Here is an 18,340-nt window from a genome sequence, read left to right as displayed (position 1 = left end):
GATTAACCCGAAAACCAGACTAATAATACAGGGCATCCTTAATACCAATGAATCGACTAGGCAGCATACCGGTTAGTCTGTTTTGAAAATATGTAGTTTTGCACATACCTGCCTGAGAGTGAAACACTCAAACTGTGAGATTATTCATAATCATTCAAATTCTTAAACACTCGTTACATCTGCATAGTTAGGCACAATGGTATTATAACAGTAAGATTTTTATTATAGGGAAAGAATATTTATTGACTTAAATGTCTTGGGATCCCTGCTATATCATGATATCAAACTCTGCTTTCAATATAGTTCACAGCTTTATCATGCATCAGACTGGTTATCACTTCATTAGCGCTTTTTAAATTTGAGGCGTCCTGTTTTTTTATTTCCTTATTTACGGTTTTATGCTTTTGTTCATACTTTGGTATTTATAGTCTCACTGATCGGCCCTATGTTTTTGTCCAGTCTGGACTGAAGCATTTTGTGCCTGACCAAGAATTTGAGTAAAAATGGGAAAACATGTTGTGGTTGGAGATGCTTGACCCGGCACAAACCAGAAGAGTCCGGAACAGCCTGGGCCTCCTGGGCTGGAAGTAGGTCTTCAGTGAATAAATCAATGCTTGTGTACACTGACTAAATTTAGCATCTAGAAGTTTTTCTTTCCTAATCTGTCATGTTAACCGCTTACTCAATCTTCTTTTGGAAGTTCCAAGTCTGGAGATCTTTAGATGATGCCTTTTTATTTTGGGATAAATGCAGGAAAAGTATTTGGGGTCAGAGTTGAATCGTTGAACCCCGTTATTCAATATCACACTGAGTGATGTTCCACATTATTACATGGCTGCACAGTAGACTCCAACACTGGTGGATCAACTGTGTCTTTTCCTGTTTTAGAAAGCCTAGTTGGCTTCCCATCAATCCCTGATGTTTTTACTGGCTTGACAGGGTCTATGTAGGGCATAGACAGACACATTTCAGCTTGATTTAACCACAGATTTGTTTCTTTCCCTCATTTAAAGCCATATGGTTCCCCTTGGGGTATTTTTGTCATAGTGTGAGATTCTTCTTGCCCTGTTGGGTGGAGAGGAGCTTGACTTGTAATAAGGTGCTAGAATTTCTCAGGACTAAATCAAGAGCATTGGACACCGTCGCAGTCGCTGGGTTGGTGTTATAGTGTAACAGAGCTCAATTAATAAACACCAGCCTGTTATATGAAACATTCTTGCGGACGTCAGTGTGCCATAATGGCTGCCAGATGACCTGGACATGGGAATATGCAGCCTTTTTGTGCATAGTCAAGTGGAATACACAGGTCAAATGTTGGATTTATGGAAGTCCTCTGGTCGTATATAGCAGGACCCCACATGCAGACTGCATTTCAAGCCTGTTATTTCCCTTACTGGTCAGAAAAGCCCCCAGGGAGGGCGGACCACAGGGCTTGTAGGGCGTAATCCAGTAGTTCTGGTGAGTTAATTGGTAACCTGCATAAGGACAGCATTTTTGCCTTGTGGGCAAACGGAAATGAGCAGATTTCTGTGTTTTTCTATCTTTAAATAAGAGTATGGAATGAAATACACCTGCTTGATGGAAGCTTGCTAATAGATGGTTAGCTCACAGGAAACAGACCAAGCCTTCCTGCTGTGGCATTAGCCTTTTGCTACTTTAACACACCCAGTTTATAATAGGTCTAGGCTATACACACACAGTTTCTAATAAACACTTTGCAAATCCCCAATGAGAGTGAAATTGGTTTTGGTTAGTAAAAAAGTTGGCCAGTAACTTTGTTAGGAACTGAAATTCAAAACGGTTTTGTTATTAGCTAAAATAGTAAAATGATTGAATTGTTTTTTGTAATTGAAATGGTTTTAAACTGTCCAAACTGTTTCAAAACGCTATTATTATTATTTTGAAGATGCTTGACTAGTAAGAATATTAAAGTAAAACTAGTAACATTTTTTCAGTTTGTTCACCTTTCAAAGATGTGACAGTTAATTTTAGAGCCTGAACACACACAGACAGAAAATTCTTTAGAAGTTCAAAATATTTTTTTGAGTTACTTAAAATTTTGCTGCTACAATAGGCCTTTAAAGTAAGAATGAGCCTTGCATTCAGCAAAGTATTACAATTCCTAATGCATTCCACACTTATCAGATACTCTTATGCATTGAAATGGCTTTTGCTGAATTGCAGAGACTCTGGTGACAGACTAGTACAGCATTCAAAACTCTTGTTTTGAATTCAAACTGGCCCCCCGTCCCACCTCTCTAGCACCTCTAAAAATACATAAAGTATCTTGAAGCCACAGATATGCGAGTCAGCCAAGGAGTTGGAGCCAAGCTAGAATGACATGTCTGGGTCTTCATGACCATCTGAGCCCTTCAGTCTCCTCTAATGAGGGTCACTTACTATTATAACAGTCACCTTCTTTCCATATACCTAATAAAATGTTTAGTCATTTTTAGTTATGAAATCATATTTGGAGGAACCTGTAAAGCAATGAGCTGTGTCTCCCCCTTTGACTTCCCTAGAAATTGTATTAATTTAAATTTAGATTAAATTTGAAAACATCATATACTGTAGTAGTGGAACAATGTTGTTTTGATGACTTACACAGTGTCTATAATGCAACTAATGTTGTATGAATTTTCATAAAAATAAAGTTTCAGAAAGTGATACACACTAGGGATTGTGATGAACCACCACATCGCTGAAACGGATAAAACACAAGACCTATTCTCTGTCCTTAATTTTAACGACAACAAATTGTCACCCATCCATCACACCATGGGTGGTTGTTTAGGCCAGTGTGTGGAAATTGTGTCCACAATTTCACCTGTCAATCTTCAGGTCAAAGGCCTGTCTACATGTTTGGATTCTCACCATCAACACTGTCTAAAATAACACTTTGCAAACACAGGTGAAAATCTGCATGGCTCTCTTTACAACATGTCTCAGAGACATTCTCACCGCTTTAAACCGAGCACTAAAAAGTGCAGATTTTTATCAGTTCGGCATCTTGCATATGAAGTACGAAGTGAAAGTGAATTCATTAAATATGGACATTATCTTGGCCAGCATTTTGATAATGGAAGTATGTTTACATTAGGCACTGCATGTATGAATAAAAAGTATGGTTATGTAATGCAAAGTGAGGAGTTTTGTGTGCAAATGCATTTGAGAGACTGAGAGTTGAATTTCTCTTGATGGTAGTCCTTTCTGTGAAAGTGAAAGTGAAGTGACATTCAGCCAAGTATGGTGACCCATACTCAGAATTTGTGCTCTGCATTTAACCCATCCGAAAATGCACACACACAGAGCAGTGAACACACACACACTGTGAGCACACACCCGGAGCAGTGGGCAGCCATTTATGCTGCGGCAACCGGGGAACAGTTGGGGGTTCGATGCCTTGCTCAAGGGCACTTAAGTCGTGGTATTGAAGGTGGAGAGAGAACTGTACATGCACTCCCCCCACCCACAATTCCTGCCGGCCCGGGACTCGAACTCACAACCTTTCGATTGGGAGTCTGACTCTCTAACCATTAGGCCACGACTCCCCTTCTCTAGAATGCTGATGATGGTGGCAATGCCCTTAACACAAGTTTAACCCTTTCTCCCGTTTCGGTTCCTTTCTCTCTCTTTCTCTTCAGCTTCCATCTTGCTGCCACCAGAGGACATCTCGACTGCCTGAACCTCATTCTTAATCACGGTGTGGATGTCACAGCCACAGATGCCACAGGTGAGGATTTTGCTCTAGATGGGTGAGTTTGAATACCAAGGAACACATATAATGATAAAATGTGTCTCTTAAATGTACTTTTATGGGCAGTAAAATGCTCTGTCCGGTTCCTTTCTAAAGGGATAATGTACAAAATAGTCATTACTTACTCTCTGTCACACTGTCCAAATTCAGGAACAGAGATGTTTCAGAATTCATTAAAAATATTTCGGGTGAATTTCTCTCTTTAAATGTTAATGATATAGCAACACATTTTTCACCAGAGAATGAGGTTACTCTGGAAATCCTTTATAGACATATAAGCCATAAAAATGTCACTGTCAAATGATATGTAGAGAAGAACTGTTTGATGTAAAACAGGAATGGATGTGGAACATTTTAGCAAGACTCCCGCTGTTGACATCAGTCTCTACAAGCAGACTGGTTAAGATTGGTTTGTTGTCTAATGGCTCCAATTGATTTGTTGTTTTGTTCCTGTAGGAAAAAATGCCTTACACCTGGCAGCCAGAAATGCCCAGTCGCTATGTGTGCAGAAACTACTCCAGGTAAAGCTGCTTTTCACAATCAATACAGTTTTAAGGAATGACTAGAAACACAAGGTATTTTTGTTCTCTTTTTCTTGTAAAGCCAGACAATTTCTGCTCTATTGTATCTTCTTTTTGATGTGAAGGAAAGGTTTTTAATCATACTTTTGAAGAGTATGAGGTTTTCTGAGGACTTTGATGATGAGAGGAACTTCAGAAAGGATTATTTACGGCCTCCATTATAAGGCTGTGCCGATTCATTTTTGTATCAATGTGCCCAGGTTTTCTCCTTATATTGTGTAGATACTTCACTATTTTTCTAATTAGGTTTATATGATTTATGACTTGTATCATTCCCTGAAGTTCAATTAGGCACTTTCTGAACAGCATTTTTTAGCACAGTCAAAGCTGTATCATTGAGATGCAGTATTAAACAAAAGAAACAACAGAGAAGAGACGCTCTCTGAATCTCTCATCTGATTTCCTCTGAATATCTTCTCGATTACGTTTGATACCATTTTAATAGCAGTCCAGATATATTGTTATATACAGTAGCAAAAGTTTAGGGCTGGTAAGATTTTTTATGTTTTTGAAGTCTCACCAACTGTATTTATTTGATCTGCATACACCAAAATATAGTACCACTGTGAAATGTTTGCTTTTTTATGTGTAATTATTCAGTGATGTTAAAGACTTGGTGCTTAAGAAACATCACTTACCATAACTGAAGTTAGTTATGCTGCTTAATATTTTTGCAAAAACTGAAATGCTTTTTTGTAGGATTTTTGAATAGAAATGTCAAATTAAGCATTTATTTTAAATTGTAAATACATTCACGATGCATATCCTTTCTGAAAAAAAGATGTTTTTTTTTCCTTAAAAAAAGATACTGTTTTAGGACTGTTTAAATTAAGTAGCCTTATTGCTGAGTATGTCTTCTGATTTTTTTGTACTATTATCATTGGCCGGTACCCAGCCCTGCTTCATCGTCATCTGTGTGTTCAAGGAAGTACTGCAAAATCGATTTTTCAGTTTGTTTGCAAACCTTTAATGCTAATAGTGAGCTTACTTCAGCCCACAGGCTCATAAACAAAGTGTAGAAAATAAAGCAATGACCTGAACTCCGTTGCATAACACTGAACCTGACATCCTGATTATGAGAAAACGAACCTGTTTAAAGGCAAATCGAGCAGATCTTGTTTACAGATACGCCGCTTAATTTCAATCAATTAATGCACAAACACATTTTGCAAGAGGGTAAAACTCTGTCTCTGTGCCGATGTGAGTGATGGTGCTTGAGATAATTAAGATCGGAAATGATTCCTATGACGTGCTTGTTGATGACTCCAACAACAGCGTCTTTGTCTCAGTGACTTGTTTGTGTTAATTACTTTGTACCCCAGGGAGAAAAATGAGAAAAATCTGACTCGACTAATTATGTAAAAATTAATTTTAGTTTTTGTCTGTTGCTTGCCTTTGAAATCACTGACAGCTAATATGAAGCGTAATCCACCTTAAGTGTCATGACTGTGTACTGTTATTCAAACAACATTTTCCCGGGTGTCTGCAGTGTTGACAGGCTGCCCGTACTGTAACCTGCAGTCTATATTTCTATGCCATCATCATGTGCAATCTGAGACTGGCTCAGATAGAGTTACCCAGGACACAGTTAGCCAGCAAGACCATGTGACCTTGCTACTGGTTTTGGAGGCTGTTGCTAGAGCATAACAGGTTTTTATAGTGACTGAAGTCAGAGGAGTTGTTTTGTTAAAGGTAGCAAAAAAAGAGGTGGAGAAAGTATGGGGCTTGAGAAAGTAGGACAGACAGTGGAATATGGAAAGAGTGAAAGAGATTTTAGAAATGAGGGCACAGGGGGTGCTGGGACTGAAGACCACTGAGGCCAGTATCTTAGCAACACTCCTTTGCTCGACCTGGTTTCACTTCTCACGTTCAGAATTATTTCAAAGCGTTGAACTAGACTCTCACACCCCCATGTCATTCTGGTGCGTTCTTGGTTTTTGTGTTCATCTGTTTAGGAGCAGCCAGTCATGAAGGATGTTTTCGAAAGTTTAGACTCATCCTCTGACCTTTTAAAGCTTGTAGTCCATGAAGTGTTTGTGAATGGAGTGACTGTGAGTGTGACAAGTGTTTTATGTTTCAGCACAATTGCCCAGTGGGAAACGTGGACCTGCAGGGAAGAACAGCCTTGCATGATGCTGGTAAGCAAAAAGCTTTGTACATTTTGAGATTTTGTTGGAGTTGAACTCTGCAGTCCTCTCTCTTCCATCTAACTCGGGGGTTTCCTGCTCCCTCCATTTTTTTTTGCTCTTTCATTCCTTCTTTTTCACTTCCTTCTACAACAAGTGGTGAAGCAGAGATGGAAAGGGTAGTGGATGAACATTGAATGTGATTCTTTGAGGCAGCAGCAGTCATAATCAATAAGATGTAGTTCACAGGCTTATTTTCCTTCCCTCAGAAGGCTTTCATGTAAGATTTAGAGCTCTTGCTCTTACTCAGTGCCCAGTGGAGGTTTTAGATTTATTTATTCTTTTTTTGTGTGTGTATTTGAGTGTGATATCAGATGAGTCTACTGAATCTAATTCGCATGCTTGGGGGAAATGTTATGGAAAAATGATTATTGTTTGTCTTTTCAGTTATGGCCGGCTGCTCCTCCAGTGTGAAGCTGCTCTGTGACAGTGGGGCATCAGTTAATGTCAGCGACTTTGTGAGTTAATATGTGGCTTGTGGGATATTTCGTATCCTGATAACTTCTTTGTCATCTCATTCTTTTTCCCTGGACAAATGTTCTGTATTTTTTATTTCCCCTCAAATGTACTTTTATCTTCAAATGCTTTTAAAAAAATGTTTTTTCTGTTTGAGTTGATGCAAATGTGCACTTTTATGTGTGTTTATAGGATGGTCGGACTCCATTGGTGCTTGCCACTCAAATGTGTCACCCACACATCTGTCAGCTGCTGTTAGAACGAGGAAGTGACATCACAGTCAGAGACAAACAGAACAAGTAAATATCACATTCATATTTCTCAGTAATTGGTTTTTATTGCCTCTTTTCTTGCCCTGCTGTGTTTTTATCCAGCTAGTGAATTTTCTGAGATCTCCTTAGATTTTATCCACCTTATTTTTTTCCCTTTGGATATCGGATGCTTTCAGTTATTTTAGCTGATTGACAATGCAAATTGGCATTATTCTTAGCATAATTGCTTAATTTGTCATGCATAATAGTTTGTAGCGTGAGCAATTTAACACTGCATTATTATTCTTCTAGTTACTGATCTAAAGCGGCTAATGAATCTGAAATCTCACGATTTCATGGAATAGCTTACTTTCATGTTGAAATAAAAGGTGAATAGAAGGATATACCAAATGTATTAGTTTTATTAGTGTCCTAATAGTTCACAGAAGCATTTTTAAATATAATATTTTGATGTCACTTGGTCATATTGAAAATGTGTTTGTGTTTTTGTTTGTTCACTCAGAACAGCATTGATTCTGGGCTGCGAGTATGCTTGTAAGGATGCTGTGGACGTTTTGTTGAAACATGGTGCTGACGTCACTGCTGTGGATGGTTTCGGCCATGACAGTTATCACTATGCACGGCTCAGCAAAAACCAGGAGCTTGTCTCTCTGGTCAAGAGTTATCTGGACAGTGCCACAAAAGGTTTTGTTGCATCCTGTTTATATGATCTCTCTCTCATATGTCTACAGTGTTGGAGCATTAGAGCAGTGCTTAAATTGCAATGAATTGAAATGTACCTCAAACACGGTGTTAAATTATTGACATGAACTGAATTGGCAGATTTTGTAAATGCATGAGCAGCAACATATGATTCACTGGTCCAAAGAACAAATACTGGACCAAAAATTGTATTCATATTAGCCATATTACAAAGTGACCGTTAAAAGTATCCAGAGATTGAGTTGGATTGTGTACACAATTTTATGGTTGGTTACATTTTATTATTTGCATCAGTTTGTCACATCAGAACAGATAAAAGTCTGCAATCTAATATACTGGACGTTCAGTAATGTAAATAAGAAAGAAAGTATAAGAAGTCAGTTTAGTAGAGGAATCTCACATTTTTAATTGAAAATAAAAAGGGGCAAAATCAAGCAGGTTATAATGCAGTCCTTCACTGCAGTTTCACAGTCCAAGCTTTTTGTCGGTAAAAAAGCACTCCAAGCAGAGCGAAAAAGAAGTGATTTGCCAAGCAATTTCTGGCACAGACCACTTTTTTCATAGGAACCAGATATTCCTTTATCACCTCATTACTTCCATTGTTCCATTTCATTATCCTTTGCATTTAAGTGAAGTTTTTTTTATTTAATATTAAAACTTTTCACAAAGAGGCTGATGAAAATGTCTGCCTTTCTTGGTGTAAATCAGTTGAATGCAACTTTTCGTCAGATTTTTTTATCCTTTTTCCCCCTGCAGTTCGCATTGCTTTGTTGCATCACTTTTGGTGTGAATAGGCCTTTATCAGGTAATAAGGTTATAGAGATCAAAGCCCCAAGAGCTTATGCACACGCTTCCTAAGAAGAGTGCAGAACAGCGTCCTTTCAGCTTCATACTTCAGAGGAAAAAAGAAGCGTTTATACATACCATAACTCCTGAGAGGGAAAAACATCTCAATTCTCCTTCTGTATTTATTTGTTTGTTTGTTTTTCTGGTCGTTTCATGAATGGCTAATTAATCATTACTCATTTGTATTCACAGCAAAAGAGGCTGTCAAGATAGAACAAAAAAAGAGACAGGTATACACAACATTTTCACCTTCACTTCATTCTGAGCAACTCCCTTCAGATGAGATTTTAAGAAACATAATATACAGATTATAATCAATCACAAAATGTTAAAATCTTTCCTTTTATTACTTACTCCAAAACATAACCAATAAGCATACTGCACAGAAAAGGGCTGCATTTATTCCATTGTAATTTCACTGAAGCTATCTAGAGCACTGAGTCTGGAATAATATAAATGGAATTTATGATTGATGTGAAGAGAAAGCAATTTAGTTTTTCTCATTTCAGCACTTGTGCATCTACCATATTAAAAGGAAAATCAATTATTTTAATCTATTATAATTCCTTATCTCAAACCATGTTTAGTGTTTCGATGCACTTGTCTGACTGTACCTGCAGTAGAGACTGCAGTGCTGTAGAAACTTTTACGCACTACTGCCACCCGGTGTTCAATGAATGTAGTACACTATATATATTTTTTCTCCCTAAAAGAACCACATTCAGCGCTTTTTTATAATTTAAGCTTTTTTTATCCTCCTGAAGTTCACTTATCTTAGCAAGTCATAATTTTCTAATTTGAAAAATGCTTTGAAGGCAATTAATGTGCTTTTAAGGTCAGACCGTAAAGATCAGGGAGAATGGTGGAAATAAACTGCAGCCACTCATATAGTTTATAATTTTATAAATTAGTTTTTTCTTCAGCCTCAAAAACCCTTCACTGATTAAGGGGGTCTTTGGCTTTACAATTAGATTAAAAAGTAATTTTTACATTTTATTTTCTGCGTCCGTTACAATCTGTGGAGATGGTTTCTGAAGCCTCTAACCGTGATAATATCATACAGATGAGGGCCAGTCAAATCTATGACAGTATGACATTGCCAGTAAAATGTTCTTGTTCTTTGTTTATAGTTTGTTCACCATTGTTTGTTTGTTATAAGACCTGGGCTTGTTTTATTGTGTGCCATATACATGTTCCTTACACATTCTGTAGATGAATTGTTTATTTATTATAAGGGGTTATAAGACATTTATCATAGACTTTTTTTTTTTTTTTGCATTACAAACTATATATTAATACAAATGTGTGAGCAATTGTGTATGTGTATGTTTGTTTTTTCCAGGACTTGGAGAAAAAGAATGAGAGTCAACAGGAGACACTAAAGAAGTTCCACCAGGAACAGAGAACACTGCTCGATAAAGTTAACATGCTTCAGCAGCAACTCAGTCAGGTATTTCTTCAGGAGTTTTGTGATTGGCCAATTTATTTGAAAGCTTGCGCCTTATATGGGTGTTTTCATCACTCCAGAAAATTGAAGCCAAAATACTTGTACGTGGCAATTTTATCAATTTTTCTGAGCAGGTTGTTGTATATTTCTATTGCAGTATAGTTCTATAGATATCTTTTGTCAAATGTTCTCTCTCTCTTTCTAAGGAAAAGTCAACAGTGGAGGACATTCACAAGGAGGTAATTTGTGTGTTGTTCTGGAAATGGTTTCCTTCTGTCCCAATGACATTGTCTATTCTAATTTTCATCTCTTCATCCCACTTCTGTCATAGTATTTACTATTTATGGATTTTTTAATATTTTTTTATTAAGGTTTGGTGTTAGTTGATATTGAATATTCATGAGTTTCTGTTTTGTACACCAGAGAGAGCAGCTGAAGCGTTTACTTTCTGCCAAAGAGAAGGAGGAAGGAGCCAGGGCCATGGAGACTGTGAGAGTACAGCAGCGGAGCCATTTGGTTAGTAAAAATATTTGCAATGTGTTCATCAAGGACTGCTGCTCATTAACTCCAGATCCAGCAGTTTGTGATCAAAGTTTGATGGAATGATGAATAAATCTGCATGTGTTTATTTTACAGGGAGATTACCCTGGCCAGTCTGTGATCAAAGGTGATTTTGTCTTTTAAAGTTTGCATCTTTAGACTGATGACTCTTCTGATATTAGAGACCTCAGTATAAATGGTGTACTGATGTTGAAAGAATGTTCAGTGTAGGAATGTCAGAAAATATTTTTTTCTGTAAATAAAGGTGTGTTTGTGTGTGTTATCATTTTGGGATCTTTTTTCTCTGCAGGAAAAGACAATGTACTAGTGCGACAGTCACACAGCCTGGATTCTGCTCAGGTGAATTAAAATTCCTTTAAAATCTTTTAAAATCATTAATGCCAGGGATTTCGGCTGAGGACAAAAAGCGAATTATATTTCATGTTGATGTAAACCAGCTTCATCCCATGACAGTTTTCTGCTACTAACAGATTTTAATCCATACAGTTTTGAATTGAATACAAGTAATAGTCTATTGTTAAAGTATAGCATGCTGTCTGTTACCACAGAAGATTTTCTTTATTTGTACAAACAAAGTCTTATACAGTAATGTAGCTTATACTGTAATAAAACACAAGTCACTTTAACATTTATATGCTAACATGAGACTACTGTGATTTAAAATTGCTGTCAATGAGTAATAAGACATCCAAAATGTCTAAATGTTTATATATTATTGTCATAAGTATATATTTATTTTTTGTATGTTAAGAGGGTAAGTCTTTATTTTATGCCTTTAATATGTGTAACATGGGCATTATCTGTAACATTCAACTCTGTTTACATGTTAACATTTAATACAGTTTATTATTACTACTTTGTATGTACTTGTGTAAATACACAGATTCCAGTTGTTTCTATGTACATATATAGATATCCCACGTTCCTTATGCAGTTCAACAATAGCGTCAAACTTCAAGTGCAAAGCTTAAATTTTAAAATCAAGCATTGATTCTAAAGGTTTGCTGAGCATGCACAAGCTTTACATATGATACGGTCATTTCACCCAAGGTTTGGTATTTTAGTTTTTTTTTTTACTTTTTCTTCTCATGTTCAGTAATGCAGTGAGCAGACTGGCTGTGTCAGCTGTGTTAAGCTTAGGAGAGGCAGTGGCAGTCAGATAAGATGCTCTCATTTTATTTCAGAACCTCCATAACCTGCAGTGTCAGAAGGGTTTATGATTTATTAGTGTTATTCTCTAAAGGGACGTACTATGCCTGGAATCAGCTTTTGGGCATATGTGGTGGATGCAATTTTGTTGTCACATTAGCAGCAGAGACATCTTTACTCTCACCTGTGTTAGAGGTCACCGCACACTTTAAAAAGATGAAAAATGCACCTACTAAAGTAGGATCACATGTCTGACTTGGGATGTGGCCTAGATAAAGTTTTCTTTGAAAGTTATAAGCCCTAGTGTGACCCCATATGAGAAAAAGTATGGGAACCATTCCATTTTCTCGTCTCTTAAGGCTGGCTGTTAAAATTTCTTGTTTTAATAGTCAAGAGGGAAAGGAAAGCTGTGAAAAAATATACTACTGTGGCGTAGTATCCACTTAAAACACACAGACACTAGGATCATATGTTAGCATGTTTTGTGTGATTAATAATGAATGCCTACTTGTGTTTGAATTCAGATCTTGCAGCCTACAGGACCCTCTCAGTCTGTGGCCCGACCTTTGGAGCGGTCTCAGCCAGTGGCTGGTGATCCTGAAACACTCTGTCAAGAGCTTGAATGTGTCCGCAGACAGCAAGAGGCTGCACAAGAGGAGGTGGGCCTCCTCCAAAAGGCTCTAGCATGCAAGTCTCAGGAGTGTGAGGAGCTGACTAGGAAGTGTGAGACCATCAAACGCGAATCGGATCAGCAGATACACGAGCTGGAGGAAGCCATGGGAGATGTGCAGAAGCGAATGATAGACTCTGAGGCAAAGGTGAAACAGCTTCAGGCTCATGTGGTAGCAGTAAAGGAGCATCTCAGTAACCAAGTTGTTGATGACCTCAAAGCACAGCTGAATGAGGTGAAGGCAAAGTACGAGGGTGCTTCTGCTGAGGTTGGACGGGTCAGGAACCATTTAAAGCAGAGTGAGAAAGCTTTGGAGGAGTACAAGAAAAGTGAAGGGCTTCTGGCTGTGGAGGTTGAGAGGCTCACTGCAGAGCTGAGTGCAATGCATGAGGACCATAAAAACATGGAGGAGATGCTGTTAAACATGGAGGGTCAAGTGAAGACTGCAGATGCCAGGTTGACCTCAATGGTTCCAGGAGAGAAGTTTGACAACATGAAGAACCTCCTTACCAATGCTGTAGATGAGAAGGAGCTACAGCTGGCTGAGTTAAGGGAAGATTATGACCGTGTGCTGGAGGAAGTGGCAGAGCTCCACCGTGCAATGGACGACAGACAGACGTTCCCTCTGCAAGAGCACGAGCGAGTCCGGAGTGCTCTGGAGGAGCAAAGCTCAACCCTAAAGAAGAAACTTGCAGACGTCACTACAAAGTGTCAGTCATTGATATGTGAAGTGGAGGAAGGTGAGGATGAGAGAGAACTGCTCCGAGAAGAGCTGCAGGAGCTCAGCAACAATATGAAAACCAAGTTTGTGACCTTGGAAAACCATGAGGAGGTGAAGAGGTCTATGGGCCTCGCTGTGGAGGAGCTGAGGGTTAGGTTAGCAGAGGAGACCGAGAAGAGAAAACAGGCTGAAGAGCAGCTTCAGAGGTTGCAGGATGAGAAGACCTCTCTTTGTGAGGACATTGCCAATTTGAGGAGCATGTACATCCCTTGTGAACGTTATGAGAGCGAGATGGCTGCACTCACAGAACGCAGCACAGAACTGGAAAGAGATCTTAATAGCCTTCAAGATCAATACCAGGAGAAGGTCAATGAACTTGAGATTTTGGCAGCTGAAAAATCATTACTGAAGCAGAGCTTTGACATTGAGTTTGTCACAAAGAACGATTACGAGAGAGTGCAGACGGAGTTAAAGGAGGCTTTGGAGAAAGCGAAGATTGAAATCGGAAAGTTGAGGGATGATTATAGAGTTCGGGACGAGGAGTTACAGAAAGCGAAAGAAGGAAATGCTAGGTTGAAGGAGGAGTTTGAGAATGTGCAGGCCAAGTTAGAAAATGAATATATCAGCCTTGTGGAACATGAGATCTTGAAAAGCACAATGAGCAAAGCTTTATCAGAAGCAGAGGGAAGAGCTCAAGATGCCTACTCCAAGTACCAGTGTGCTCAAGAGAGTGCATCAAAGCTCCACGAGGAGGTTGAAGCGCAGAAGAAAGAGTTGGATACTATTCAAGAGGCATTGCAGTTGAAGTTTGTTCCGTTGACTGCTATGGAGGAAAAAGAGATGCATTTCAACACCGCTTTGAAAGACTTGGCTGAAAAACTTGCCAAAATGCAGGATATGTACAATGACGAAAAGACCAAAGGAGAATGCCAAAAGCAGGAGAACGAAAAATGTAAAGAAGAGATGGCAAATCTGCAGCAGAAACTTCAGACGGGGCTTGTGTCCAATGAGAAGTACAAAGAAGTGGAAGATCGCTGCAAGGGCCAGGTGGAGGAGCTGAGTCTGAAGTTGGTGGAGCTGGAGCAGCAATATAAAGAGGTTACGATCCAGCGGGCCGAGCTCGAGGAGAAAAATGCATTGTGCAACTCTGAGATCCAGAGTCTCCAAAAGAAACTGAACTGTGAGTTTATCCATCTGGAGCAGTTTGAGGCTATGCAGAGCTCTCTGAGTGGCAGCCTGCAGGAGGCGCAAAAGGAGTGCAAGTGCCTACATGAAGCTCATAGACTGGAAGTCCAGCGTGTTCATGAACTAGAGAAACAGCTGCAGAGTCAGAGCTGTGATGAGGACCAGTATAGCCAGGTTAGAGAGGCTCTGGAACGTGAGGTCAATGAGCTTCGCTTGGCACTGCGGGAGGAGGAAGAAAACAGTGCGCAGAGGGCTGAGGACGTAGCTACTCTGCAGACTGAGCTTCTCAGAGCCACACACGCTCTGGATGACCTCCACAGCCATGAAGAGCAGGTGACCCTGCTCAGTGCTGAAAAGCAGAAGTTGGAGGAGGAGGTGCGTGAACTTGGCGATCGGCTTTCAGGACTGGATGAGCAGTATGAGGACCTTTACAGGGAAACGACTCGGGCTAGGGAGGGTGAAAAGAGGGCGAGAACAGAAACCGAGGCCTTGCAGGTAAAGAGTGCCTCTATTGAGAAGGAGATCAGAGATCTGAAGGAGAGATACGAGGAATCAATGAGTACAATTGGAGAACTGCAGAAGAGGATTCAGGCATCCACGGAGCAGACTGAGCTTAAAGACAAAAGGGTAAGTCTGTTATATACTAATTTGTTACGTGGAAGAGCTTTTTCGATAAGTGCCTGATATTTTGTCTGGTTATAAGCGAGGTGTTTTTCGTTTCAGATCACAGAACTGTTGGCAGATGTTGAAAGGCTAAAACAGGCTCTGAATGGCTTATCCCAGCTGGCTTATGCTGGCAGCACGCCCAACAAGAGACAGACTCAACACATTGACACACTCCAAGCCCAGGTCAAGAGCCTCCAGCAGCAGCTGGCTGTGAGTAGCTCTGTGCACATACCGGTGGATTTGTTTGTAATTGCCCACAAATATGACATGCCGTCACCTTGGACTAAATAATACACTGACTGACTTGCATTTATGATAGATTTTAGAGCCTTCTGCCCTAATATTAACAAAAAAAGATTCCAAGATTTGGTGTTATTCTGAATTGAATGGTCTGTTTTACTCAAGCGTTATAGTATGTGCATTTTTTTTTTCAATAATGTGTATAAATGAATTAAAATACATTTGAAATTTCAAAAGAGTGCACTGTATTTCAAAGTATTTTGTTCATATTTTTGAAAAAAGAAATTTGCTAAATAGTATTTCAAACTCATGGACCATCCTTTTTTTTTTATCTAAACAGGATGCTGAGAGGCAACATAGAGAAGTGGTTTCAATTTATCGAACTCATCTTCTCAGTGCAGCACAGGTAATTGTGTGTGAATGTGAGTTTAGTGGGAAGGGTTCTTTTTCTTTTCTGCAGTAGCAGTTCCTTCTGTTTTGCTCCTATGTCAAGGTCATTTATTGAAACCTCTTAGGTACGCTATAGCGTATGGTTTTCTTTGTACCATAGATGACATGCAGAGATCAACAGTGCTGTTTTATTAAGACACTGTGATAGTATACAGGTCATAGCCTGTAATTGCAAAGAAGTTTCTGGAAGCAATTCTAAAGGTGGATGTATCCTCACTAAATACCGACCACTTCTTTTCTTTCAGGGTCACATGGATGAAGATGTCCAAGCTGCCTTATTGCAGATCATTCGAATGAGACAAGGCTTTGTGTGTTGAACTCAGCACACTGAGACTACACTGACTCCAATTCATCATTCACACATAACCTCCCGTTCAGCTCAGTGCGGTTTGATACTGCTCTGGAATACTTTGGTCAGAAAGTCACATATTGCAACATTTGACATGTCCTGATTAGGCTGAGCGATGTAAACACTAACATTGTGTCTATAACATAGATTTGCTTAGTGACAGTACTAGATATAGCAGTAAGGATAGTTATACTTATCCTAAAACATAAATCATAGACATGAGAGGCAATGGATAATGATTTATACACAAATAAGCATACTGGCTTAACTAGGCAAGCTATTGCTACATGCTGTAGAGGTGATGGAAAGTGCAGATTGCTGTAAAGATGTAAACTGCACATTCAGTGATTTAAGTCTCATGTACCTCATTTCATGTTGAAATAACCTAACTACAGTTTAAAGAAGAACATTCCCTCCCTCCACTCTTATAGCCTCGATCTGAGCTACATGTACAGTGTATTAATGAGGGACGAGATATTTTAACCTTCTGTTCTTAGTCCAGCATTATTGTATCCTCAGCAGTGGTTACAGTAATATTCTGGTTAGAGGAAGTAGATCTTTCAGCACCAGGGAAACTAGCTTCCAGGCTTTAGTGGAGTGGTGTGCACAGAGGCATACCCTGGGCAGACGATACTAATATTACATGTAAGTTAATGCACATACAGTATACAGTAAGAGCATAAATGCACATTAAAAGTCATTTGCACAGTTGTTTTGGAGGGTCCCAGAATTGTTATGGTTCAAAGTCATCATAAAAGATCAGAGCACACCACTGCAGCTTCTTCAGACACTTTTCTTTTGCAGTTTTGCCCATGTCCATTCACTAGATTGTTTGTTCCAAATACGTGTGATGTATTTGAGTCAGTGGCTGTCTATTGGGTTGGGTGATTCATGGTGGAGTTGTTGTTTTACTGAAGTGTTTATGTAAAATTGCTTTGCTTCTGCAGTGACAGCATCTGACTGCGTCTCATGAGCGAAGCATTTAACACTGAGGCCTTTCATAACACTCTATCCCTCATGGTCCTGAATCCTGGCTGATATCGCCATCTAGTGGTGTGACTTGGCTGGCCAAGTTTGATGTGTGGTTTTGTTTAGGAGAATGTGATGCATTTAGGAATTCTCCCGTTTGATGCTTCCCAGATCTGATATATCACCTTTTACATGGCTTTGTAATACTTTTGATTAATGAACAACATCATGTTTGTGGTAACTATTACAGAATTCAGCAGGACTGGAATGGAAAGGCACAATAATCTGTCCAGGTTTCGGAACATGACTGTATACTGACATACTCTATATTTTGTGTATCTTTTTTTTTTGCCTTCATCTAAACTGTTAAATTAACTTTTGAGTTTCCAATCAGATATTCTAAAACTGAGCACCCAACCATGGCTTTCCAGCATTGATTTTAATTTCTTTTTAAAATCCCACCATCGTCGTGCCATTTGGTTTGTTAGGTATTAACTGATGCCATTGGTTTTCTCTTTTGGGGATGATTAATTGTAATGGTTTCATTATTTATTAGTATTACATTCTAACTGTGCTCTTATGATTATCAGTTAGTCTGTATTTCTCCTTCATGGACATTTTCTTCCCTTTTGTTTTGAGTCTAACATCAATAAAAGTGCCTCTTTTAGACTAAACTGGCTCTGTGCAAATTACTAAGATTGATCCCAGCAGTCTCTGAGTATCATGAAGTGAACCTTGCTTTTGCCAGACCATTCCAGCCCCTCTCACTCTCCCTTGAAGTGAACGCACATGTTGTTACTTTAAATCCAATTTAGGGCTCTTTTTTTCTCATGTGGTTTGCATCTATTTGTACCTTAGCATTTAACTTATCTTTAAAACAAAATGAGATTTACAAATAAAATGAAAAGACAATATTTTTCTCAGAATAAAGGTCATAGTGATTACATTTCTCACTCACCTTAAAAGAGTAATACTGCAGAACAGAATCCATGTTGCTTGATTATCTTAGTTTGTGCAACATATTTTGATCAGTCATTTTTCATCTACATCAGCCACTATATTTTTAAAGCTTGTCCCACACCTGATTAATTTCACATTTTTTGTCTATGTGATTGCTGAAACGACAGCTCTCA

General features: G+C 38.9%; 1 protein-coding gene across 2 annotated transcripts in view; it reads left to right on the top strand.

The window, feature by feature from the left end:
• The window catches only part of uacab (uveal autoantigen with coiled-coil domains and ankyrin repeats b), a 51,204-nt gene extending 33,323 nt beyond the window's left edge, over nucleotides 1-17,881 (top strand). For both annotated transcript variants that reach the window (XM_059530881.1, XM_059530890.1), the window contains exons 3-18: nucleotides 3,645-3,733; nucleotides 4,214-4,278; nucleotides 6,419-6,476; nucleotides 6,912-6,982; nucleotides 7,173-7,279; nucleotides 7,755-7,936; nucleotides 8,993-9,030; nucleotides 10,143-10,250; nucleotides 10,454-10,486; nucleotides 10,671-10,763; nucleotides 10,884-10,914; nucleotides 11,098-11,147; nucleotides 12,482-15,160; nucleotides 15,257-15,409; nucleotides 15,780-15,845; nucleotides 16,135-17,881. In XM_059530881.1, coding sequence (XP_059386864.1) covers nucleotides 3,645-3,733; nucleotides 4,214-4,278; nucleotides 6,419-6,476; nucleotides 6,912-6,982; nucleotides 7,173-7,279; nucleotides 7,755-7,936; nucleotides 8,993-9,030; nucleotides 10,143-10,250; nucleotides 10,454-10,486; nucleotides 10,671-10,763; nucleotides 10,884-10,914; nucleotides 11,098-11,147; nucleotides 12,482-15,160; nucleotides 15,257-15,409; nucleotides 15,780-15,845; nucleotides 16,135-16,206 — 3,895 coding nt within the window. In that variant the 3' untranslated portion in view covers nucleotides 16,207-17,881. The remainder of the gene's footprint in view (nucleotides 1-3,644; nucleotides 3,734-4,213; nucleotides 4,279-6,418; nucleotides 6,477-6,911; nucleotides 6,983-7,172; nucleotides 7,280-7,754; nucleotides 7,937-8,992; nucleotides 9,031-10,142; nucleotides 10,251-10,453; nucleotides 10,487-10,670; nucleotides 10,764-10,883; nucleotides 10,915-11,097; nucleotides 11,148-12,481; nucleotides 15,161-15,256; nucleotides 15,410-15,779; nucleotides 15,846-16,134) is intronic.
• The last annotated feature ends 459 nt before the right edge of the window (nucleotides 17,882-18,340 follow it).

Source organism: Carassius carassius, chromosome 3 (assembly GCF_963082965.1).
Source record: "Carassius carassius chromosome 3, fCarCar2.1, whole genome shotgun sequence".
Taxonomy (NCBI): domain Eukaryota; kingdom Metazoa; phylum Chordata; class Actinopteri; order Cypriniformes; family Cyprinidae; genus Carassius; species Carassius carassius.
This window is presented reverse-complemented; position numbering and strand designations above follow the sequence as displayed.